We start from the raw sequence: 25,696 nt of genomic DNA on the forward strand, positions 1-25,696 counted from the left end.
TAAACACAGACTGCAACGCATACCACATCATGTACGTAGCACTCCCTAGCTTTGTGACCGGTCTGTAACGCCCCCTCTAGTTACACTCTCAAAAAAGACTGTGAGGTCGTTTCTACAGTAGTCTCTAAAGGGTGTGAGAGATCTACGTTAAAGAGGCATCATCCTTACCTTTTGTTTTGATCTGTCCACTATAGGGTTGTGGCTCTGAGCAGCGTCTTTGACCAGAAGACTTTGCTTAGACGGCAGGAGCTTGGCCCCAGTCCTGTTGGGCTACATGAAGCAGAGACACGCCTCGGGTAGGTCCAGTGAAGGGGGTGCTTTTTTGTGTCGTGTGCCCTAAGAGAAAAGGCCTGTGGTGCCCTGGCTTTATGAATGTCTGCGTCTCCTAATGAGTGTTTCCCGTGCATCATCGTTGCAGGCTCACCTTGTGGGTCCGACACAAGCAGCCTCAGTGCTTGGCTGGAGGAGAGCTTTGGCAAATTCTCCATCTATGTGGATTACAACGACCTGCGTGAGATCAATGCAGGCTTTGGCAGCGTAAGGAGCCCCGCCGTGATAAACCATTTGCTCCCATGACTGTTTTGGGCAACCATGTTACGTCTAATGATTTGTTGTTGTTTTCTCTTTTGAAGTTTGAGGCGCTGGACATTCTGAGCTCTTCTCAGGTTGCCCAACTGACGCTAGAGTCTGGAGCGCTGAACAGCGCACACCTGATAAAAATGGTCTTTGAACGCCTAGAGCACGGCAACTCTTTCCAGAATGTGGAAGAGTTCTTCGTGGCCCTCCACCAGACCTCACAGGTACGTCCTCGTGACTAAGATGGCAAGCCATATTTTGGGCCTGAGTTGGCCATTTTATTTCAAACCATAGTTTTGACACAATTTTAGTTGTGACGTTCGCTTTTTATGTGTGTTTTCCTCCAGGATTTGGACATCAGTCCTGTGGTGAGGGACATCATGATGAATCGAACCTTCACTATCATCAGTCTTCATTTTGCCGAATTTGTGACCGGCGACTGGGCTTCCTGGTTCACGGTGAAACTGACGCCTCTCCTCCCCAGCTTGACTGCAGAGATGCTCCACACAGCGACCGTACACACCGACTGCAACGGATACCACATCATGTACGTAGCGCTCCCTAAATTTGTGACAGCTCTGTAACGCCCCCTCTAGTTACACTGTCAAAAAGACTGTGAGGTCGTTTCTCAAGTAATGTTTCTCTAAAGGGTGGTGAAGATCTACGTTAATGAGGCATCGTCCTTACCTTTTGTTGTGACCTTTGCACTCTAGGGTTGTGGCTCTGAGCAGCGTCTTTGACCAGATGACTTTGCTGAGACGGCAGGAGCTGGCCCCAGTCCTGTTGGGCTACCTGAAGCAGAGACACGCCTCGGGTAGGTCCAGTGAAGGTGGTGCTTTTTTGTGTCGTGTGCCTAAGAGAAAAGGCCTGTGGTGCCCTGGCTTTATGAATGTCTGCGTCTCCTAATGAGTGTTTCCCGTGCATCATCGTTGCAGGCTCACCTTGTGGGTCCGACACAAGCAGCCTCAGTGCTTGGCTGGAGGAGAGCTTTGGCAAATTCTCCATCTATGTGGATTACAACGACCTGCGTGAGATCAATGCAGGCTTTGGCAGCGTAAGCGGACCGCCGTGCGCTAAACCATTTGTTCCCGTGACTGTTTTGGCCAACCATGTTACGTCTAATGATTTTGTTGTTTTCTCTTTGAAGTTTGAGGCGCTGGACATTCTGAGCTCTTCTCAGGTCGCTCAACTGACGCTAGAGTCTGGAGCGCTGAACAGCGCGTCTCTGATAAACATGGTCTTTGAACGGCTAGAGCACGGCAACTCTTTCCAGAATGTGGAAGAGTTCTTCGTGGCCCTCCACCAGACCTCACAGGTACGTCCTCGTGACTAAGATGGCAAGCCATATTTTGGGCCTGAGATGGCCATTTTAAAGTGCATTCGTGACACAATTTCAAAAGTGACGTTCGCTTTTTTGTGTGTCATTCCCTCCAGGATTTGGACATCAGTCCTGTGGTGAGGGACATCATGATGAATCGAACCTTCACTATCATCAGTCTTCATTTTGCCGAATTTGTGACCGGCGACTGGGCTTCCTGGTTCACGGTGAAACTGACGCCTCTCCTTCCCAGCTTGACTGCAGAGATGCTCCAGACAGCGACCGTACACACCGACTGCAACGGATACCACATCATGTACGTAGCGCTCCCTAGCTTCTCTGTAAGACAGCACTGTAACGCCCCCTCTAGTTACACCTGTCAAAAAGACTGTGAGGTCGTTTCTCAAGTAGTCTCTAAAGGGTGGTGAAGATCTACGTTAATGAGGCATCGTCCTTACCTTTTGTTGTGATCTTTGCACTCTAGGGTTGTGGCTCTGAGCAGCGTCTTTGACCAGATGACTTTGCTGAGACGGCAGGAGCTGGCCCCAGTCCTGTTGGGCTACCTGAAGCAGAGACACGCCTCGGGTAGGTCCAGTGAAGGTGGTGCTTTTTTTGTGTCGTGTGCCTAAGAGAAAAGGCCTGTGGTGCCCTGGCTTTATGAATGTCTGCGTCTCCTAATGAGTGTTTCCCGTGCATCATCGTTGCAGGCTCACCTTGTGGGTCCGACACAAGCAGCCTCAGTGCTTGGCTGGAGGAGAGCTTTGGCAAATTCTCCATCTATGTGGATTACAACGACCTGCGTGAGATCAATGCAGGCTTTGGCAGCGTAAGCGGACCGCCGTGATACCCATTTGTTTCCCCGTGACTGTTTTGGCCAACCATGTTACGTCTAATGATTTTGTTGTTTTCTCCCCTGAAGTTTGAGGCGCTGGACATTCTGAGCTCTTCTCAGGTCGCTCAACTGACGCTAGAGTCTGGAGCGCTGAACAGCGCGTCTCTGATAAACATGGTCTTTGAACGGCTAGAGCACGGCAACTCTTTCCAGAATGTGGAAGAGTTCTTCGTGGCCCTCCACCAGACCTCACAGGTACGTCCTCGTGACTAAGATGGCAAGCCATATTTTGGGCCTGAGTTGGCCATTTTAAAGTGCATTCGTGACACAATTCCAGTTGTGACGGTCGCTTTCTGTGTGTCATTCCCTCCAGGATTTGGACATCAGTCCTGTGGTGAGGGACATCATGATGAATCGAACCTTCACTATCATCAGTCTTCATTTTGCCGAATTTGTGACCGGCGACTGGGCTTCCTGGTTCACGGTGAAACTGACGCCTCTCCTTCCCAGCTTGACTGCAGAGATGCTCCACACAGTAACGACCGTACACACCGACTGCAACGGATACCACATCATGTACGTAGCGCTCCCTAGCTTTGTGACCGCTCTGTAACGCCCCCTCTAGTTACACTGTCAAAAAGACTGTGAGGTCGTTTCTCAAGTAGTCTCTAAAGGGTGGTGAAGATCTACGTTAATGAGGCATCGTCCTTACCTTTTGTTGTGACCTTTGCACTCTAGGGTTGTGGCTCTGAGCAGCGTCTTTGACCAGATGACTTTGCTGAGACGGCAGGAGCTGGCCCCAGTCCTGTTGGGCTACCTGAAGCAGAGACACGCCTCGGGTAGGTCCAGTGAAGGTGGTGCTTTTTGTGTGTCGTGTGCCTAAGAGAAAAGGCCTGTGGTGCCCTGGCTTTATGAATGTCTGCGTCTCCTAATGAGTGTTTCCCGTGCATCATCGTTGCAGGCTCACCTTGTGGGTCCGACACAAGCAGCCTCAGTGCTTGGCTGGAGGAGAGCTTTGGCAAATTCTCCATCTATGTGGATTACAACGACCTGCGTGAGATCAATGCAGGCTTTGGCAGCGTAAGCGGACCGCCGTGATACCCATTTGTTCCCGTGACTGTTTTGGCCAACCATGTTACGTCTAATGATTTTGTTGTTTTCTCCCCTGAAGTTTGAGGCGCTGGACATTCTGAGCTCTTCTCAGGTCGCTCAACTGACGCTAGAGTCTGGAGCGCTGAACAGCGCGTCTCTGATAAACATGGTCTTTGAACGCCTAGAGCACGGCAACTCTTTCCAGAATGTGGAAGAGTTCTTCGTGGCCCTCCACCAGACCTCACAGGTACGTCCTCGTGACTAAGATGGCAAGCCATATTTTGGGCCTGAGTTGGCCATTTTAAAGTGCATTCGTGACACAATTCCAGTTGTGACGTTCGCTTTCTGTGTGTCATTCCCTCCAGGATTTGGACATCAGTCCTGTGGTGAGGGACATCATGATGAATCGAACCTTCACTATCATCAGTCTTCATTTTGCCGAATTTGTGACCGGCGACTGGGCTTCCTGGTTCACGGTGAAACTGACGCCTCTCCTTCCCAGCTGGACTGCAGAGATGCTCCAGACAGCGACCGTACACACCGACTGCAACGGATACCACATCATGTACGTAGCGCTCCCTAGCTTTGTGACCGCTCTGTAACGCCCCCTCTAGTTACACTGTCAAAAAGACTGTGAGGTCGTTTCTCAAGTAGTCTCTAAAGGGTGGTGAAGATCTACGTTAATGAGGCATCGTCCTTACCTTTTGTTGTGACCTTGCACTCTAGGGTTGTGGCTCTGAGCAGCGTCTTTGACCAGATGACTTTGCTGAGACGGCAGGAGCTGGCCCCAGTCCTGTTGGGCTACCTGAAGCAGAGACACGCCTCGGGTAGGTCCAGTGAAGGTGGTGCTTTTTTGTGTCGTGTGCCTAAGAGAAAAGGCCTGTGGTGCCCTGGCTTTATGAATGTCTGCGTCTCCTAATGAGTGTTTCCCGTGCATCATCGTTGCAGGCTCACCTTGTGGGTCCGACACAAGCAGCCTCAGTGCTTGGCTGGAGGAGAGCTTTGGCAAATTCTCCATCTATGTGGATTACAACGACCTGCGTGAGATCAATGCAGGCTTTGGCAGCGTAAGCGGACCGCCGTGATACCCATTTGTCCCCGTGACTGTTTTGGCCAACCATGTTACGTCTAATGATTTTGTTGTTTTTCTCCCCTGAAGTTTGAGGCGCTGGACATTCTGAGCTCTTCTCAGGTCGCTCAACTGACGCTAGAGTCTGGAGCGCTGAACAGCGCGTCTCTGATAAAAATGGTCTTTGAACGCCTAGAGCACGGCAACTCTTTCCAGAATGTGGAAGAGTTCTTCGTGGCCCTCCACCAGACCTCACAGGTACGTCCTCGTGACTAAGATGGCAAGCCATATTTTGGGACCTGAGTTGGCCATTTTAAAGTGCATTCGTGACACAATTCCAGTTGTGACGTTCGCTTTCTGTGTGTCATTCCCTCCAGGATTTGGACATCAGTCCTGTGGTGAGGGACATCATGATGAATCGAACCTTCACTATCATCAGTCTTCATTTTGCCGAATTTGTGACCGGCGACTGGGCTTCCTGGTTCACGGTGAAACTGACGCCTCTCCTTCCCAGCTGGACTGCAGAGATGCTCCAGACAGCGACCGTACACGCCGAACGCTTGTAACGCCCCCTTCACTGTCAAAAAGACTGTGAGGGGTCGTTGAAGATCTACGTCATGAGGCATCTGGAGGCTTTCCTTACCAGATACATCACACTCTAGGGTTGTGGCTCTGATACTAATTTGAAGGAGATGAAAATCAATTTGGTAATTAAGATTATCCTCAATTATTTTTCTCTCTGTGGATGACAACTATTCTGACCTGTTTTTTTCCTTTCTTTTAGATGACAGTTCTAAATTCCCTCCCAGCAACTCTGAAAGCAGAATTAATCTTTGATCCATCTATTGGTGTACTTCATAATGAGACGCTTATGAGGATGGTTTTGTCCTCTATTCTGATATCTCCAGACGATGGGCAGCTTGAACAGTTCTTTACAGCTTTTACTTACATCACCACAAATGTGAGCAATTTTACCTAATATATGTTTTTTTTTTTTTGTTTTTTTTTTTTTTTTTTTTTGCTTTACTCCATTTTCTGCTTTACGCCATTAAAATTTATTTTACGAATAAACTTAAAATTATTTAGGTAGACACTTTCATAGGGGAAGGCAATACTTACAAGCATCACACAAATAATACATGCTTTTAAAGAGGATATTAAATATTTTGTTCATTTTTTTTCTTTTGTCTAATTTCAGAGAAATATCACAATAATTGAAAACACGGCTGTCCGAGACACAATGCTGAACCTAACTTTGATGGCTCTTTCTCCCAGATTCCCTCTCTTCCAATCCAATGACTATATGTTGTGGTTTCAAATAAATCTTGTTGTACTACTGGCCAGTTTTCATCCATCATATTTGGTGGTTATCCCCACAAACCTCAGCTGTGACTCTTACGATGCAATGTGTGTGATATGATTCAATTTTAATTATTAATGTTTCACTCAGCATGCAGATTTTTATTTATAATTTTGTATTTTTGTAATTTTAACCAGATTAAAAGGCTTAGAAAAGGCTTTGGCTATTGTACCATCTGAACTTCTAGAGGACTTGAAGACAAGCAAAGAAATTCTGATTCTTTCACTACCAAAAGGTTTGTGATAGCCTATTGTAGTTGAATAATGCTGTATTTTTTTCAATGTTTATTAAACAATAAGTTGTTTCCACATGTGCCATAGGTTGTCCTCAGAAAAATACTCCCTTACCAATAGGCTCTAAATATGTCACTACTGCAACTACATCTTCAATGTCAACCACTCAGCTACCAACTAAGGCCTCCACAGGTCCAGCAGTGTCAGGCGAAGTATTTGTTATTCTGCAGATCCGTTTGCATATACAGTATATTGATGCTTACAGTAATCCTGCTTCATTGGAGTATCAGACTCGATCCAGAAACATCACAATGGAGGTATTCAAAGAGATATTTTCACTATTGCTTTAGTAATAGTAAAATAGTTGTTTTCCCTAATTCTTCCCAAATTATGTTGATAGTGAGATGTATTTTTATGTTATAGTTTATAAATGTTTCTTTTATTTTCTTCTAGCTGAATCACTTCTACTGGAAATTGTATGAGCCACACTTTCTCAGATGCTACTTGATGGGATTCTGGTACAAGACTTTCATATATTATATCAAATTGTTTCACTCAAAAAGTTATCCTTAGGCGTGTAAAGCAAGAAATTAAATATTGAGAATCCTACTGAGAGTGGTGTTCACACTTTGAATAGATAACCAGGACACAGTGGTCTATCAAAATATTTATTAATTTGTTCCTGCATGCTGCAAAAAAAGTGCTAAGTACAATAAAAATTAGAGCAGTGAGCAGATGTTTCAGGCTTTAGCTTTCTTCACTACTCACTGTTTTTTTGTTTTTCTTTTTTTGTAGGCAAATAATTACAGGTCGAATGTAACTAATTACAAATATTTTTGTTACAGTACTTGAGTACAAGTACTGTTAATTTTTTTTTTACTTGAGTATACTTAAATTGTAGTACTTTTACTTGAGTAGAATAAAACTAAAGTATTCAGCTTCGCTACATTTATTTTTTTACCAAAAGTACAAAGTACAAAAAAAAAAAAAAAACTCCCGACAAATAAGGCGCCAATGGAGAAGAGCAAGCCGGCATTTGACAGGCATGGGCACTGCACTTCAGCCAATAACAGACAGGTCTGATTTGGTTGCAAAACCAATCAAAACTTCCAGTTCAGCTGTGGGGGCGGATGTTCACACCATGCTATGATTTGAGCTATACTCTGATTTTAAATCATAATTTTCTCAGCTCCTGAAATGGGTCATACCGTCGATATTACACTCGGTTGATAGTAGGTCGCAGTTATTTCATGGAGCAATAACAATGAAAGTGTCTAAAATACATGCACATAGTTCAATTGAATGGTAAAAATCACACTCTTTAACAGTGTAGTTAAACTAAATGTACGAAACTAAAATAACCTCAATATTAACAACAACATTGAAATAAGAGAGCATGCCTTTTATGTGCATCTGGCTGATAGATCAACTATGATTTTTCTGTCAATCAGATGCATAAAAAGTCACTTTTTCTGTGTGCGTGCTTTGGATGTGTGAGCACATGGGTGTATAAACAAGATTACGGAGCGCTAAACACTCTCATGCAGTGCATGTTTCATTCATACTCGCAGAAAGTCCAAAATGCCCCAGTAGAAGTAATAACTTGTGACATGCAGGAAATCCCTATTATGGACAAAGACATCCCACTATTTCTGTAGCTAAAAAAAATTAATTTCAAATCATTTTGAGGTAATAAATATAATATAGGAATAATCCAGTGCTAACTGAAATAACATTTAATGCAGCATATAAACTATTCTGCCTTATTATGTGTTAGTATAAACCAATCCTAAAATTGTCATTAGGAAAATAGAATAGAATACAAATTATTGCTTATCATCCAGCAGTGTATTTGATTTCTTATCCAATTAAAATACATAATGAAAAATAAAGCCTGTCAATTAGACAAAATTCAAGTTATTAAAAAAAGTTTTTTTTTTTTTTTTTTTTTACATTTCTGTCCCCATTTCTGTGTTTTCTCTGCGGCACACACATCCTTGTTATAAGTGTTCTTTAGCCTGTTGATTTTTAATCATAGTATTCAGCTAACAATAAAATATTTTTCAATAAGAGTTAGAATAAATGTGAATGACATCTAAGATTTTAAATTTTTTAATTAATTTATTATTATTATTATTATTATTATTATTATTACCTTATTGGAATCAAAATTAAGAATTGACAAGAATCAGAATCATAAAAATTCAAACGATGCCAAACCTTACCCATACACCATGTTATTTTTTACTGGCACAAAAAGGTTTTAAACCCTTTCTTTTCTTTTAAACCCTCATCTCACTTACCCTTCTTTGCTTTTGCCCTTCTTAAAAACAACCACATAATCTTATACATGAATGTACTTTTCAAAATTAGTTATAAAACAACTCCTGGCAACAGGGATAGGTAGTATGTTTGCTTAACATAGCGTCAAACTTGACAGTTTATGAGACTAATATCATGTTTTGCTCCAATCACTATATAAAATTTGTCCTGTTTGAAACAGATAGCTTCTGTGGTTCCATGTTGTTTCTTATCACAGTGAGACAGAAAATATTCTTTATAATAATCTTTACTGTGATACAAGCTGTCAATTAGCGTTGTATTGCAATTGTGTGTTTCTTGTCTTCCACATTTCATCAGTGAAATCATCTCTATCTGTATGTTATTCAGCTGTAGTGATATCTGATGCATTTGTCCATATAAGGGATTTCATGAGTCTCACTTGTGAAACAATACATGTGTGTTAGGGTTAACCCTGCTCCATAATGGTCACATCATCTAAATTTGGGTAAAAATAAAAAATAATACTAAAGTACTTTGTAACAAAGTAACTTGAGCAGTTTTTCAGCAAACTACTTTTCTACTCTTACTTGAGTCACATTATTTTTCAGTAGTTTTACTTGTACTCAAGTAAATTATTCCTTAAGTAGCCATACTTTTACTTAAATACAATTTCTTAATACTCTTTCCACCACTACAAATAATTGCAAATTAAGATCATGTTTTTAATGCAAACTAAAGAAGGGTGTATGGTAACATGGATGAAAGTACAATTGGTGTTTTTTGGAGTCTCTGAAAGACCTTCATAACTAGTGATGTGTGGGTGAAAGTCATACAGGCAAAAGTGTTAATTGTTCTTTGGCACAGGGATGGTAACATATTTCTTAAAACAGGTGGGGGCCATAAATATAGCACAGGAATTATTAAAGATGGATATAAACAACTTTTACATCCATCAAGCTAATCAGTGCAGGAGCTTAAATCACAGACAGAAAAATACCTTTTTTTTTTCAGATTGTGCTTAGAAAGTATTCATCTTTTCAGCCAGTGAAGAGCCTGCTTTTACCAAACTTTAGCATTTCTTGCTGCACATCAGAGAGCATAGCAAAATGTTTTCTAATCACTTATGTTCCCCAATGAGAGACCCACAATGTATGCAGTCATGTACGACAGCTAAACTCACCCAGAATGCGTTCCACTCAATGTCATCTCGAGCCCCCTTTAGCATAGATTCTGATTGGGTGGACCAGCATTTCACCACCCTCCTCTCCAGAGGTTCTTATCCGGGCCTTTGTTTTTATTCTGGTATGAGGAAAATGGCAATATGATCTGATTTAACAAAAGCTAGTAGCAAGTGAGCTTTATAGCCATTCCTAAACTGAGATTAGCATTGATCAAGTGTATTTGATCAAGTGTGAAGCCAGCAAATGGATGTATATGTAGCCACTGAGCACACCATGAAGCTTAGAGCCAAACCTGTGTCTGCTTGAGATGTAATTTGCAATTTTGTAAGTTGCTAGTTTTTGATAGGGACACTTCTCATCAGCAGTGAACAGGTATTGTAAATGTCCCAGTTAGCCCAGTAGGCTAATTTTCATCTGTTGCCCCTTGTTTTGAGGTGGCAACCTAAGGCTTATGGTACCTTGTTTTAAGGTGTCAACTTAAAATTAAAATATAGTAATTTATCACAAACAACAATTACAGCTGTCTACAAACAATAAAACATATCAACCCAGAAAAAAATGCTGCCACGGGAAATCACATTACAAATAATACAAGTAATATTCTTTATTACACTGCATCATGTGCACTGCTTATTTATTGATTGCTGAAATTGAAAAAAAAACATTAGTTAAACACTTGTAGTACATTTGAACCCACTAATGTTTGAAAGATGGGTTCAAGTGTACTACAAGTGGTAACTAACTATTTTTTTTTATTACAGATATAGTATTATTAAAGCACATTTTAGTTCATATTCATGGTGTCTCAAAATTGCACTAATACTAAAGAATATTTTTTGTGTATTATGTACAAAATTAGTGTGTGAAAATGGAAATGCACTTGTTTTTGCCTGGGTTGTACTTGAAACATGCACACATTTAATGAATTTAAAGCTATTTAACTAGTTTTATCCATTCAAAGGCCACTGGAAAAATGTATTCACAATTTTGGGATTGTTTCAACAGGCAGATTTGGGAGAGGTGTTGAGCAGATTTTTTTGTTCTTATGCTGCAGTTTGTTTGATATTGCTTATCTTGCCATTTTTGCATACTCCTGAGGTATCGACTACTCAGATCCTCTCCTCTATGCCACTGCTCTGTATTTTTTAATATCACTGCTTATACTTAAGATAAGGAGATGCATAATTACATTTGTGGCTAAGGGTGGGCGCATATTGAATAACTGTGATGTGTTACATACTTTTACTGTCCAAATTTATATCAAAATCTAAAAATGTAAGAAGCAAAATCAAACCTGAACATTCATTATAGTAATTTAGGAACTTTTACATGTATCAAAATAATGTCAAATATCTTTCTCTCTCTAGGCCTGGGTCTGTGGGTGTGGATATGCAACTTATTTTTAAAAGTGACACTGTGCTTCCAAATAAAGAAAGCATTGAAGACAATCTTAAGTCAGCAATTGCTGAATCAAAAGTGTTTCTTGACATTATTCCTTCCAGTGTCGTTGTTGGTGAGTTCCTCATTTCTCTAAAACTGTTTTTAAATGTAGGTAATGTTTTTGCTGTAATCTTTCTTGCAGTGGCTGATTTAAACTCATTTTCATGTTGTTTCAGTGAATCAAGATGGCTCAAGTTTGACAACCAGACAAACCCAGTCATCACAAAATGTTCTGATTAAGCAAACATCATCTGCTGCAGCACCAGTTCTTTCTAGTGTTGTACCTACTAGCACACCTACTGATCTTTCAAGCACAGCTCCTCCTAATTATGTTTCGTTCAATGTCATTCCTGATCCTTCAACCATAATAGTTCCTACAGATCTTTCAGACACTTCTGTCACCACTGGTCCATCAGTAACAGATGGTTCATTAAACACAACAGATGACACTCATCTGTCAAGTACTTCATCTCCTAATGTTCCCATACTCTCTGCAGTTTCTACTCAGAAGTCAAGCATAACTGCTCCTCTTGGAACATTAAGCACAGCAGATCCTGCTCATCTATCACACACTGCTCCCTATGACCATTCAAGCACTGGGGATCCTACTGATCATTCAAACACAACTGTTCTTACTGATCCCTCAATCACTGCAGTTTTTACTAATCAAACAAGCCCAACTGTTGGATCAAGTACTACAGTTCATATTGAGCGACCAAGCACAACTGTTCATACCGGAACCATGACCTCTGCAGTTCCTACTGATCTGTCAAGCACAACTGCTTCTACTAGTCCCATCACAACTACAGATCTTTCAGATTCATCAAAGGCATCTGTTCCTGTTGGTTCCACAACTGCTGCAATTCCTACTGATCAATCACACTTAGTTGTTCCTTCTGATACGTCAACCACTGAATTCCTTGCACATTTTTCAAGAACAACTCTTCCTAATTCTATTTCAAAAAATGCAATTCCTACTGATAGACAAAGCACAACTGTTAATACCAAAACCTCAACAACTGTAGTTCCTGCTGATCTCTCTAGCACAATATCACCTACTGGTTTTACAGACACTGCAGTCACTTCTGGTCCATCAGTTTCAACAGTTTCCCCTGGTCATTCAAACAATGCAGTAACTGCCAGTCTATCAAACACAACTACTAATTATTCTTCAAACAATGTGTTCCCTACGGATCAACCAAGCACAACTGTTCATACTGGAACCTCAAACACTGCAGTTCCTATTGGACTGTCAATCACAACTGTTCACACTGCCTCTTTCATCACTAAAAAGTTATACCAATCAATCAGCTGATCCTCCTGGCCCCTTTACCAGTGAAGTACCTACTGATTTAACAGTCACAAATGTTTCCTCAATCACAGCAGATCATACTTTATCAAGCACTGCTTTTCCTATTAGTACCACACCCCCGGCAGTACCTCCTAATCAGTCAATCACATCTATTCCTCTAGGCCTTTCAAACAGTGCAGCTCTTCCCAGTCTATTTACCACAATAGTTCCTACTGATTTGTCAAACAGAACTGTTCCTAATGACCATTCAAGTATCTCAGTTCATACTGAACAATTAAGCATGACTATTCCTATTGGTCCCTCAACTACTAAAGTTCCCACTAATCTTTCAAAAACAACTGTTCAGCCAGGCTCTTCCACCTCTACAGTGACAACCTATCCATCAAGCACAATTATTCTGCCTGAAAAGATAAACACCACTGTCTCTACTAATTTGTCAAGCAAAGTCGTTTCTAATCCTTATACAACTACTACAATTTCAACCAATACATCAATCACAACTGCTCCAGATGGCCATTCAAACAATGGAGTCCATACTGTTTTATCAAACACAACTATTTCTGCTGGAATGTCAAGCAGTGTACATCGTACAGATGTATCAAACACAACTGTTCTTTTAAGTCCATCTGGCACTACATTGTCTGTATCAGGTGCAGCTGGTAATCAAATTACCACCTCTGTAATGTTTTCAAACTCAACACACTCTAAAGTTGTCACCACCTCAACCACATCTTCAGTGCGAACCACTCATCTATCAACTAAAGCCTCCACAGGTTCAGCAGTGCCAGGCGAGGGATTTGTTATTCTGCAGATCCGTTTACAGATGCAATACATTGATGCTTACAATAACCCTGCTTCCATGGAATACCAGACTCTGGCCATAAACATCACTACTGAGGTGCTCTAAGATATATTGTCATTTTTATACAGTAGCTTTCTTTTTCTTAATTCTGTCCACACTACATCTGTGAGTTTAGTTTAAGTTTGTTTCTTTTTGTGTTTCTGTAGCTCAATCGAATCTACCGGGAAATTTATGGGACCCGCTTCCTCAGATGCTATGTGATAAGATTATGGTACCAAACTCTAACCTTTATAACTTCCTTAATTCATTTATTTAACTCGTGAGGAGAATTTCATATATATATTTCAATTCAGTCAAAAGTACAAAGGCAGTGCTCTGATATACAGAATTAAATTTACATAAACATGATGAGATTGTGCCAAAACTATTTGATCTGAAAGAAATAATAGATTAATGAGACCAAAGACTGGCCATTAGATTTACCAGAATGAAATGTATCTAATGTTAAACCACTATATAGAAATTAGAGGCAGCAGTAAATTCCAGAAGATCTTGCTGATGTAAGGCATTCTTAGCGGGTGTAATGTGTGCTGAACAGCTGCTGACATGCTGGACCACACATATATATACACACACACACACACACAGTTAAACTAAAAGTGATTCAGACACCAGGTATAATTTTTTGATATTTTTACTAGTGGGTGCAGGACACCATAGTTAATTTATGTGAGGATAGCAAAATAAAGTAAACTGTGACATGTGACATATTATACCCAAAATTTCTTCATATAGTATACTACCCGTAAAATTTGTAAAAATTGAGACCAAACATTTGACACTTAGACCTGGCCATGTTTTGTTACATACCTTTCTATCAAAGTTATCTGACAAGATGACTTTGTTCTGACAGTTTAACTCTTGTCATATTTTATTAACATTTTCTAAACTATAGTGAATAAACGGTGCTAATGTGAGAAATTTAGAAGGCATCAGAATAAATTTGGGTTTTACTGTATATAATATATGCAGGGGCGTAGAATTAGGTAGGGACGCTAGGTACATGTCCCTATAAATATCCAGCAACTACCAAATTGTCCCTAGCACCAATTTTGATCAAACAATACATATTTGTATATATTTTTTGGAATTCTGGATCCATCTGAAACATGTCATACCATTGCATATTAATTAAAGTAAATACGTTAGAAAATTGCAGTCTTTTAAGGATGCACATTTAAGTCATGGGTGGAGTAACTTGCACACCGGATGAGAAACGCAGTACCGCATTGCACCTTATTCAAGACAGCAGTCCAAAACAGTTCATATTAAGAGTTCACGAATAAACAAAGTTGTGTCAGAGTTTGAAGTACGGTGTTTGACAAAAAAGAATGGAAAGAAAAAACATGATCTACTGTATATTAGCTCTACATAAAGCCTTTAGACAGAAAGACAAACATTGTGCTGAAAGATGCACAATACTCAATCCTCCAGCCTAGGATGAAGTCATTATGTACATTTACAATAATTTGTACATATAATTTTAAATATAATGATTATATGGAAGGATACATGAGTGGCAAAGATATACGTGAAAGTGTTTCATTACTAAAGCAATAGTAGAGTTCTCTAACAGAATTATTCTGGTTCCAGTTTGATTAATTTTAAAATAAAGTGATGTTCAGCACGTTCAAAGATGCTCAGCACTCTGATGTAATGCTGTCTGTTCACAAAATCAAAATTGTGTAATTATTGTCTGTTAAAGATAATAACAAAAAAAAAAAACCTTTGTTCATGAATTATGAATATGTTGGCTACCATGAGCTACAAATAAAAACTTTAGATGACATGAAACTGCGGTAAAAGGCCTATTAAATGCAAAAATGACTAGGGGTTTGGGAAAATTTGGGTGATGTGGGGTTTGTGGTGGTCTGATGGTCCCTGCTGTTATGTCTCCACCAATATCAAAAACAAACCTACGCCCTTGTATATATGTATGTATGTGTGTGACCAGGAGAATAGCTGCTGTAATCAAAAACAATGAAGAAACAACAAAACATTAATAACTGATTACATTGTAGTCAATGTATGGTTATATTAAACCATATCTATATATATATATATATATATATATATATATATATATATATCTATATATATATATATATATATATATATATATATATATATATAAACAGTTGGGACACTGTACAAATTGTGAGTAAATAAGGAATGGAATAATTTACAAATCTCAAAAACTAATATTTTATTCACAATAGACTATAGATAACATATCAAATGTTGAAAATGAGACATTTTGAAATCTCATGCTAAATATTGGCTCATTTTGGATTTCATGAGAGCTACACATTCCAAAAAAGTTGGGACAGGTAGCAATAAGAGGCTGGAAAAGTTAAATGTACATATAAGGAGAAGCTGGAGGACCAATTTGCAACTTATTAGGTCAATTGGCAACATGATTGGGTATAAAAAGAGCCTCTCAGAGTGGCAGTGTCTCTCAGAAGTCAAGATGGGCAGAGGATCACCAATTCCCCCAATGCTGTGGCGAAAAATAGTGGAGCAATATCAGAAAGGAGTTTCTCAGAGAAAAATAGCAAAGAGTTTAAAGTTATCATCATCTACTGTGCATAATATCATCCAAAGATTCAGAGAATCTGGAACAATCTCTGTGCGTAAGGGTCAACGCCGGAAAACCATACTGGATGCCACTGATCTTCGGGCCCTTAGATGGCACTGCATCACATACAGGAATGCTACTGTAATGGAAATCACAACATGGGCTCAAGAGTACTTCCAGAAAACATTGTCGGTGAACACAATCCGCCGTGCCATTCGCCATTGCCCAGCTAAACTCTATAGGTCAAAAAAGAAGCCATATCTAAACATGATCCAGAAGTGCAAGCATTTTCTCTGGGCCAAGGCTCATTTAAAATTGACTGTGGCAAAGTGGAAAACTGTTCTGTGGTCAGACAAATCAAAATTTGAAGTTCTTTTTGGAAAACTGGGACGCCATGTCTTCCGGACTACAGAGGACAAGGACAACCCAAGTTGTTAGCAGCGCTCAGTTCAGAAGCCTGTATCTCTGATGGTATGGGGTTGCATGAGTGCGTGTGGCATGGGCAGCTTACACATCTGGAAAGGCACCATCAATGCTGAAAGGTATCCAAGTTCTAGAACAACATATGCTCCCATCCAGACGTCGTCTCTTTTCAGGGAAGACCTTGCATTTTACAACATGACAATGCCAGACCACACACTGCATCAATTACAACATCATGGCTGCATAGAAGAAGGATCCGGGTAATGAAATGGCCAGCCTGCAGTACAAATCTTTCACCCATAGAAAACATTTGGTGCATTATAAAGAGGAAGATGCGACAAAGAAGACCTAAGACAGTTGAGCAACTAGAAGCCTGTATTAGACAAGAATGGGACAACATTCCTATTCCTAAACTTGAGCAACTTGTCTCCTCAGTCCCCGGACGTTTGCAGACTGTTATAAAAAAAAGGGATGCCACACAGTGGTAAACCTGGCCTTGTCCCAACTTTTTTGAGATGTGTTTGATGCCATGAAATTTAAAATCAACTTATTTTTCCCTTAAAATGATACATTTTCTCAGTTTAAACATTTGATATGTCATCTATGTTGTATTCTGAATAAAATATTGAAATTTGAAATTTCCACATCATTGCATTCTGTTTTTATTCACAATTTTTACAGTGTCCCAACTTTTTTGGAATCGGGTTTGTAATACCTTAATCTATAAGCAAACGAGTAATCAAAACGAGTAATCAAAATCAAGCCTACACCTTTATTGTAGTAGTTGAAGTATTGTGATGTCTAACGTTGTTAAAAAAATTTTTTTTCCAGGCCTGGGTCAGTGGGTGTGGATACAGAACTTATTTTTAAAAACCAGACTGTGCTTCCAAATGCAACAAGCATTGAAGAATCTCTAAAGACAGCAATTGCTGAATCAAAAGTGTTCCTTGGTGTGATTCCTTCCAGTATTACTGTTGGTGAGTTTCCTCATTTCCTCAAACTGTTTTTTAATGTAGCTAATGATTTGCTGGAATTGTTCCTTCATTAGCTGGTTTGTACTTGTTTTTCTATACTTTCAGTGGAACAGCAATATACAACTTCAACCACCAGCCACACTCAGACATCACAAAGTGTTCCTATAATGCAAACATCATCTGCTGTTGCACCGGTTCTGTCTAGTATGCTGTTCATGCTTCTGCTTCTACTATGGAATGAAACACTGTAATTCTGCAAAGCTTTACTCCATGTGTCACATTCAAACCTACAATTAATATTGTGACAACTCTATTATCTGCTTTTGTGATACATTACTCTTAGTTTTATGTAATGAAAATTGTGATTTACCTGATACATTTAATTATTATTCTTCAGGCATTTCTTGGGAATTTCAACACCTATAACACCATAACTTGTATTTTGCCTAACCCTTCTTGTATTTTTCTTTTCTTGGATGTTAAAGAAATTTAAATGTAATGCATATTTGTAAATAACAAGCAAAATACAATACAATGGTTTTGATTTAAAAATATTATATATAATTTATTTTGTTGAATTTAATTGTAATCTGTACTATTTGTGCACTATTCCTTTGTTATTCAGAAAAGTGTAGTTAAGATAAATTTATTTGTATGAGTACCAGTTTGTCAAGATAGTTTCTGTTTCCAAGAATGCTTTGCTTCAATAAATGCTGAAATTATTTGTCTTATTATTTATTATTATCATTATAATTGCACAAGAGTAATATTGAAGATTAGGGGAGTGAAACGTCCATGTGTTCAAACCTTAGGTCTGAACCTGCTTGTGCTCGGTAGGTTATGTTTTGGGAAAAAAAATACAACAGCATCCCCCAACCTAGCCCCCGTCTAGGCAGGTTTTGGAATAGGGAGACTGAGGAGAGATGCACGGGCCCATGCATGTTAGATTATACCATTTTGGCTGTTGATCAACTCCTGTCTGGGACTCCAGGCAGACTCCAGGCCTAGGCACAAGGGTGGAAAAAATAAAATATCTGGCCCGATATGACTACAGATAGGTAGGATTTAGGGCAGCATATGGAAAACCAGACTCGATTTCTGGTTAAGGTTGTAGGAAACAACTAAGTTAATTGCCCATCAGTCCAAAGAGGTTAGGTTTTGGAAAAGTACAACAGCTCCCCCCAACCCTAGCCCCTGTCTAGGCCTGGTTTGGAATAGGGAGACTGAGGAAAGTTGCACGGTCCCACGCTTGTCAGACTATACCACATCGTGTGAGATCATCTCCGGTCTAGGAGCTGTGCTTGTCTAAGCATTGGGCCTAAAAAGTGAGAGTTAGGTTTCTAATCACCGGGTCTGTGACTTTTAAGTTTAGCTAGGTTCATAATCGTTGAGGTTATGGCGGTTAGGTTGAGAGCGGGGTTTCCAGCACTCAATCTAGATCTAAATAGATGTGAGAACACAATGGAACTTGTTCCAGATCGGCGGTTAGGATTAGAAAAAAATCCAAGAGCTGAAGCACAGTCCAGCTCTGGTAATGCACAGTCCTTCAATACTCCTTCTGGCCGCTCTCCTGCCTCGGCCAAGGCCCTGCCCACTACTTCACCACCAATATATTTGGTCTTTTTAATGTTGAACCACAGATAGTGAGATATTTAAACGTTAGAGTTAGGAACGAATGAGATCCAGAAGCTGAAACATAGTTCAACATCGGTACATGCACTGTCCTTCTTATACTCCTAATGGCCACCTGTTTTCACCGCTCGAGCAGAGCTCCACAGCCCAGGCCCACAACACCCCCCCGACAAAGAGAAATCCTGATGAATATGCTGTTAAATTCATTATTTATGATATAATAGGTGTAATGGATAGGGTTAGCGTATATAGGTTTCAAACTACCAGGGGTAGAATGAGTAGGTTTGCTTGTTAGGGGAAATGAAACGTCCAAGGTTCAAACCTAGGTCTCTGAACCTTGTTGTGCTCGGTTCCATCCGCCCACTGACCACTAAAGACCCATCCAAGCCAGGCCAAGTTCACAAGCACGCATCCCCGCCTTTCTCTACATCTGTGTGATTAGGGTTTTTCCCCAGGGATTAGGGTTTTTTCCCAGGGTTACGCCACAGTTAGGGGAATGAAACGTCCAAGGTTCAAACCTAAGGTCTGAACCTGGTTGTGCTCGGTCCATCCGTCATCACTGACACTAAAGACCATCCAAGCCAGGCCAAGTTCACAGCACGCATCCCCTCTCATCCTTACATCTGATTGTGGCACGACCCTCCCGATCAAAAGCCCCCAATGTGACCCAGGTAAGCAGCCCAGGGTTGAGTGAATTCAGCCCTAGGGTTGAGTTTCTCTATACAGCGGCTTTTTTTTTTTTTTTTTTTTTTTTTTGAGGCAGGTGTGTATTTATGTGTAGGTTGGACTTAATGTTTTGTAGGTTATGTGTTGCTGGGACTTAGTCATAGTTTTTATTTAGCGTTTTGGGTGAGTTTGTCTAAGTCATATGTATTGGGACCTAATCATATTGGTTTGACTAGTGTTTTGGTCATGGGACTTAGTCATATTGGTCGGATCTCTAGCTGGGTGGGTTTGACTTAATCATATAAGCTGGTTTGGACTTAGTCATATTGTTTGGACTTCTAGTGTTTTGTGTGGGTTGGAATTTGAATGCTATAAGTTGGTTGGGACTTAGTCATATTGGTTGGGACTTAGTCATATAGATAGGTTGGACTTAGTTTTTCTTTTTGGTGGGGTTGACCTAGTATTATGTGGCTGGTTGGGACTTAGTCATATTGGTTGGACATAGTTATGTGGCTGGTTGGGACTTAGTCATATTGAAGTTGGGATTTAGTGTTTTGTGTGGGGTTGGACTTAGTCATATAAGCTGGTTGGGACTTAGTCATATAGGTAGGACTTAGTTTTTCTAGGTGGGTTTGACTTATAGTCATATAAGCTGTGGTTGGGACTCAGCCACTGGTTTGACTTAGTGTTTTGGGGTGGGTTGGACCTTAAGCGGTTTTTTGAGTGCTTCTGAGTGTTTTTTTGAGTGTCTGGTTAGGTTTTGGGTGGTTTTGGTAGGGTTGTTGTTGGTTTGAGTGGTTTTATGTTCTTGAGTGGTTTTGAGTGGTTTTTGAGTGCTTGAGTGTTTTTTGAGTGGTTTGGTTAGGTTTTTAAAGTGGTTTTGTAGGAAGTTTGGGTGTTGGTTTTTGAGTGGTTTTGAGTGTTCTTGAGTGTTTTTGAGTGGTTTTTGAATGCTTCTGAGTGTTTTTTGAGTTGTTTGGTTAGGTTTTGGGTGGTTTTGTTAGGGTTTTTGTTGGTTTTGAGTGGTTTTTAGTGTTCTTGAGTGGTTTTTGGAGTCTTTCTGAGTGTCTCTGAGGTTTTTTGACGTGGTTTTGGGTTAGGTTTTGGGTGGTTTTGGCTAGGTTAGGGGAATGAAAAAATCCGAAGATCCGGGGGCCCCTACGGTTCCCAGAAATGGTTATGCACAGTCAAGACTTCTACTGACCACTAAAGGTAGTCCAGGTCCAAAGACAGTCAATACCATGCGTCCCCTCTGTTCTTCTCCAGTGCCACTATATATTTAGTTTATATCTATGAAGCCTGTGTCATAATTAATTATTTACTTTATTTATTCATACCGTAGAAGCCAGAGAGGGGTGGGGTAACCATGGTGTATGATACATCAAAATGGTATATGTGATAATCCCTTTTTAATTTTTTATTTATTAATATTGCAGAAACCAAGAGAGGGGTAAGTATACACGGTATGGCCAGGAGAGGTAAGTATGTTACCGGCATGGTAAATCATAATAGTTATGTATGTAAAATTGGCGTCAATTTAGCATTATGTGTGTGGATGCATCTATTATAGTCTATATATAAAACATTTTTTGCATGTTTTATTATAAGATAGTTATTTATATGTTAGCCACTTTCATGCCATTTAACCCAATGCTATGCTCGTGATAATCATATAATTATTTCTATTTTTCCAGGAGCCCAGGGCCACGTCCACCAGGGGCATGACACAATGGTTAGGCCAGGCTAGGGCCAGGCCAGGCTAGGCCAGGGCCAGGCCAGGCCAGCCAGGGCCAGGCTGTGAGCCAGGCCAGGCCAGGCCAGGGCTGCCAGCCAGGCCAGCCAGGCCAGGCCAAAGCCAGGGCCAGGCCAGGGGCCAGGGCCAGGCCAGGGCCAGGCCAGAGCCAGGGCCAGGGGCTGGGGCCAGGCCAGGCCAGGGCCAGGCCAGGGGCCAGGCCAGGCTAGGCCAGAGCCAGGGCCAGGCCAGGCTGTGCCTCAGGTCAGGCCAGCCAGGCCAGGGGGCCAGCCTGTAGAGCCAGGCCAGGCCAGGAGCCAGGGCCAGGGCCAGGCCAGGCCAGGCCAGGCCAGGTCAGGTCAGGGGCCAGGGCCAGGCTCAGGCCAGGCTCAGGTCAGGCCAGGAGCCAGGCCAGGGCCAGGGCCAGGCTCAGGGCCAGGCCAGGTCAGGGCCAGGCCAAGCCTCCACAGAAGAAGCTAAAAGAGCAGCAAGCAAGCACAGAGCCGCGCCATAGAGCCCAGGCAGACCTACAGAAAAAATGCAGGCACAGCAGCAGAGCATGCAGCAGCCCAGAGCAGAGCTACAGACAGACAGACAGACAGCATACAGACAGGCGGCAAGCATGCAGCGAGCAAAGGCAGACCGAGAGCGCAGGCAGGCAGGCAGACAGACAGACAGACAGACAGACATGAGCTCATGCAGGCAGAGAGCAGCAGGCAGCGTAGGCAGTCAGAGCAGAGTAGAAGCTAGAAAAAGGGGAGAGAGGGGAGTCAGCCCGGCACCCCCGAGCAGGCAGCCAGACAGGCTAAGTCAGCGCTTAGACAGGCACGAAAGAGAGCATGAGATTCAGGCTAAGAACCAAGCAGGCAGCTGCCAGCACCAGCAGCTCAAGCTAGCTACAGAGCAGGACAGAGCACAAGCCAAAGCAGCAGAGGAGCCAGCAGGCCAGGCCAGGGCCAGAGCCAGGCCAGGCCAGGGCCAGGGGCCAGGCCAGGGCCAGGGCCAGGTCAGGGGCTAGGGCCAGGGGTCAGGTCAGGGCCAGGCTCAGCCTGTGACGGTCAGGCCAGGCCAGAGTGGCCCAGGCCAGGGCCAGGGCCAGGCCAGGCTCAGGGCCAGGGCCAGGCTCAGGGCCAGGGCCAGCCCAGGCCAGGGCCAGTGCCCAGCCTGTGCCAGGGCCAGGCCAGGCCAGGCCAGGCCAGGCCAGGCCAGGTCAGGCCAGGCCAGGCCAGGCCTGGGGAGCCAGGCCAGGGCCAGGCCAGGCTCAGGCCAGGGCCAGGGCCAGGCCAGGGCCAGGCCAGCCCAGGGCCAGGCCAGGCCAGGGCCAGGCCAGGGCCAGGGCCAGGGCCAGGCCAGGCCAGGGGCCAGGCCAGGCCACAGGCCAGGGCCAGGCTCAGGAGGCCAGGGCCAGGGGCCAGTGCCAGGGCCAGGGCCAGGGGCAGGGCCAGGCAGGGCAGGGCTAGTGCTGCCAGGGCTTAGGGCCAGCCAGGCCAGGCAGGGCTAGGCCAGGGCAGGGCAGGGCCAGGCCAGGGGCCAGGGCCAGGGCAGGCCAGGCCAGGCCAGGCTAGGGGCCAGGCCAGGCCAGGCTGTGCAGGTTAGGGCCAGGCCAGGCCAGGGCCAGGGCCAGGCCAGGCCAGGGCCAGGGGGCAGGGCCAGGCCAGGGCCAGGCAGGGGCCAGGCCAGGGCCAGGCCAGGCCAGGCCAGGGCCAGGCCAGGCCAGGCCAGGGCAGGGCCAGGGCCAGGCCAGGCCAGGGGGCCAGGGTTAGGGCCAGGGCTAGGGCCAGCCAGGCCAGGGCCAGGGCAGGGCTAGGGCCAGGCTAGGGCTAGGGGCTAGGGCTGAGGAGCCAGGCCAGGCCAGGGGCCAGGGCCAGGCCAGGGCCAGGCCAGGGCCAGGGTTAGGGCCAGGGCCAGGGCCAGTGATGGGAGCGGCTACAGCTGCCAGGGCAGGCCAAGGGAAGCGGCCAGGGCAGCGGTCATGGTCAGGAAAGCAGTCGGTGATGTCATCAGGGGAAACTGTGGTCTTTAATTCTTTCATAAGAATTTTGCATGGCAACCTACTGGAAAGCTTTTCAATTCAGTGCTTTATTCATATGGCATTTTTTCCCTTTTTGCTACTACAGTATAGAAATGTTCTCTTCCTCCTTCCCTCAAATAAAAAAGAAAATTGCTTTGAATTGAAGAGGTTTTTTGTTATCATTTCGGCTGTTTTCTCACAACTGGTTTCTGGCATCAGTGTTTGGTGTAGGTTCTTCTTCTTTCTGAGACCTGGACATTTAGAAGAGGATTAGCCAATTTTTGCACAAAATATACTACATTGTGCCATGGGGTCTCTTTATTTTGTGTGGTTTTTTTTTTTTTTTTTTTTTATTTTCACATATTCATAATTGAGTACAGGTTTTAGGAGTGTGAGTTCTGTTTAAAATTTTCTTTTTTTTTTTTTTTTTTTTTTAATACACAGGTAATGCCTGCCTTCGTAGATTTGATTGGCTATCTGTCATTTTGATGTTGACCAGCTCTGTTAGACTATTAATCAGCTTAGATGAGTCCTTTATTTGTCACCAGAGTTCAGTTAGTGTTATTATGCAGTTATTTCACTTTTTATTATTACACGCCTATGAATGCCTGAGGGTCAAGAATTCCACGGATCTCATGCTGGGAACGGCAGTGTACTCAACTTCATGTAGAGCTGCACAGACTGACTGGCGGGAGTTGCAGCTTGGGTTGGTGGTGGAATTAAAGTGTAGATTCAGTCTGACACATTCTACTACTTTGCCCCAGACTGTTCTCAAAGACCTCCCATACAATTTATTTATTTTTTTTCCAAAGTGCGGGCACTGCAATGTAATTTCTATGAGTTCCAGGAGGCGAGCACTAACGTGCTTTCGTCAACAAACATAACCTTAACCCGTGCATCAGTTGGTGGGAACAAACTCTATAAATATGAAGTCAGGGCTAGGTCTGTATGGGCTATGTATCTGAGGGGCTAAGGACTGTAAGGTGCTAGCTATTCTTAAGTAGATGGAGAGCTGATTCATGTGTGCCTTTGCTAGAACAAACTTCTCAAAGCCAGAGAAGGAATAGAGTTCAAAAAGATTTTATGTTATAGGCATATGCGGAGGAGGAGTCAGGTTATAGTTAAGTGCATTAACCAGTTCTCAGGATTGTGCACATATTTAAAGATGAGCATTAATGCCGGTACAGAGTAGATTAGTCTTGAACCTTATGTTCTTTGACAGGTCAGCATACACTTATGTATGTAAGTGTGGTTTTCTCTGGATCGCACACACACAGAATTAAACACTCAGCGTGGAACATAAAGTTAATCATATGGTTGCCGCTGCTTGTAATGGAATCACATGGCTCATTTCCGCCGAGGACCAGTGCCAGCTGATGCAATAAAAGATTGCCATCGCCTTTCGCATGCATGCAGCTCAGAAGCACTCCATAGAAAGCATGGCATTGAATTCAAAATAAAAGTCCCAGCGAGAAGTGAGGACTTTTGTGCGTCTGCATTATAAATCAGTGTGTGTAGACGCCTCATGTACAGCTGTCCCAAAAATCGTGTACAATTTGTCCCCTCGTAAAGGCTCACTGATCAGCCTCTCTCTTCTGTAGGTCTCCCACGGCAAAACCTTCTCATCCGAGTCTGGGATAGCTGCTGGGAGTGAGAGGATTAGATTCAGGCAATTGGTCTGGTGTAGATTTTTGTCTTGCTGGAGCTACTTTGTGCCGTCCCATCAGCGCTCTGGTGTGCCTTTAGTTACTTGGCCAATTGGCCAAAAGCCCTAGGAAGTTGTGAATTCATCAACAGAACAACAGAGTTGACCGCCAAGATCCCACAGCGGTGGTATGCTTACTTTGCCCGGTACTGTAGCGTTGGCTGGATAATTTTACACCTTATAAACCTAGACCATGAGGAGTGGTTTTCCCAAAAGTACTGACAGTCCACATCTTTCTAGGTGCTGAGGGCCTTTGGGGTACATACCACTTACAGATTAAGCACTTAGCTGCCCCATCAAGAGGGATGTTCGGGTGACTGCCTCCATATCTGCAATATTGGATGAAGTATATCCCAGCACTGTTCACTATTGCCTCGCACTCCACAAGAGGAGGTATTCGGAGGACGCTGCTCCATA

At 42.7% G+C, this 25,696-nt stretch overlaps 2 protein-coding genes and 2 long non-coding RNA genes across 4 annotated transcripts; all 4 read left to right on the top strand.

Moving 5' to 3' along the window:
* The first annotated feature begins 251 nt into the window (after positions 1-251).
* On the top strand, positions 252-656 carry LOC122135947. Its single transcript, XR_006153799.1, has 3 exons — positions 252-296; positions 419-537; positions 633-656. It is a non-coding gene; the product is annotated as an uncharacterized LOC122135947 (long non-coding RNA).
* Positions 657-718: 62 nt separating this feature from the next.
* Positions 719-5,453, top strand: LOC109060847. Its single transcript, XM_042716041.1, has 18 exons — positions 719-800; positions 924-1,123; positions 1,290-1,390; positions 1,512-1,630; positions 1,724-1,891; positions 2,011-2,210; positions 2,379-2,479; positions 2,602-2,720; positions 2,814-2,981; positions 3,100-3,302; positions 3,465-3,565; positions 3,688-3,806; positions 3,898-4,065; positions 4,184-4,383; positions 4,545-4,645; positions 4,767-4,885; positions 4,978-5,145; positions 5,265-5,453. The coding sequence occupies exons 1-18, from the start codon at positions 720-722 to the stop codon at positions 5,451-5,453; spliced, it is 2,625 nt and encodes an 874-aa protein (XP_042571975.1). The 5' UTR covers position 719.
* A 115-nt stretch (positions 5,454-5,568) lies between these two features.
* Positions 5,569-12,699, top strand: LOC109070843 (mucin-5AC-like). Its single transcript, XM_042716042.1, has 8 exons — positions 5,569-5,594; positions 5,672-5,848; positions 6,086-6,294; positions 6,385-6,482; positions 6,568-6,797; positions 6,934-6,998; positions 11,312-11,457; positions 11,561-12,699. Exons 1-8 carry the CDS (start codon positions 5,580-5,582, stop codon positions 12,697-12,699), a joined length of 2,079 nt encoding a protein of 692 aa, XP_042571976.1. The 5' UTR covers positions 5,569-5,579.
* A 950-nt stretch (positions 12,700-13,649) lies between these two features.
* Positions 13,650-17,992, top strand: LOC122136085. The gene is made up of 3 exons (XR_006153909.1): positions 13,650-13,769; positions 17,391-17,536; positions 17,639-17,992. It is a non-coding gene; the product is annotated as an uncharacterized LOC122136085 (long non-coding RNA).
* Positions 17,993-25,696: the final 7,704 nt, after the last annotated feature.

This window comes from Cyprinus carpio, chromosome B1 (genome assembly GCF_018340385.1).
Source record: "Cyprinus carpio isolate SPL01 chromosome B1, ASM1834038v1, whole genome shotgun sequence".
NCBI classification, from domain to species: domain Eukaryota; kingdom Metazoa; phylum Chordata; class Actinopteri; order Cypriniformes; family Cyprinidae; genus Cyprinus; species Cyprinus carpio.

Excerpts from the sequence above, each read along its gene's own strand:
- LOC109060847 (XM_042716041.1), top strand. The coding sequence starts at position 720 with ATGGTCTTTGAACGCCTAGAGCACGGCAACTCTTTCCAGAATGTGGAA. Across the intron at positions 3,303-3,464 it reads TGCAACGGATACCACATCAT|GGTTGTGGCTCTGAGCAGCG; the intron begins GTACGTAGCGCT and ends TTTGCACTCTAG. Across the intron at positions 4,886-4,977 it reads TCAATGCAGGCTTTGGCAGC|TTTGAGGCGCTGGACATTCT; the intron begins GTAAGCGGACCG and ends TCTCCCCTGAAG.
- LOC109070843 (XM_042716042.1), top strand. Across the intron at positions 5,849-6,085 it reads TTACTTACATCACCACAAAT|AGAAATATCACAATAATTGA; the intron begins GTGAGCAATTTT and ends GTCTAATTTCAG. Across the intron at positions 11,458-11,560 it reads TCCTTCCAGTGTCGTTGTTG|TGAATCAAGATGGCTCAAGT; the intron begins GTGAGTTCCTCA and ends ATGTTGTTTCAG.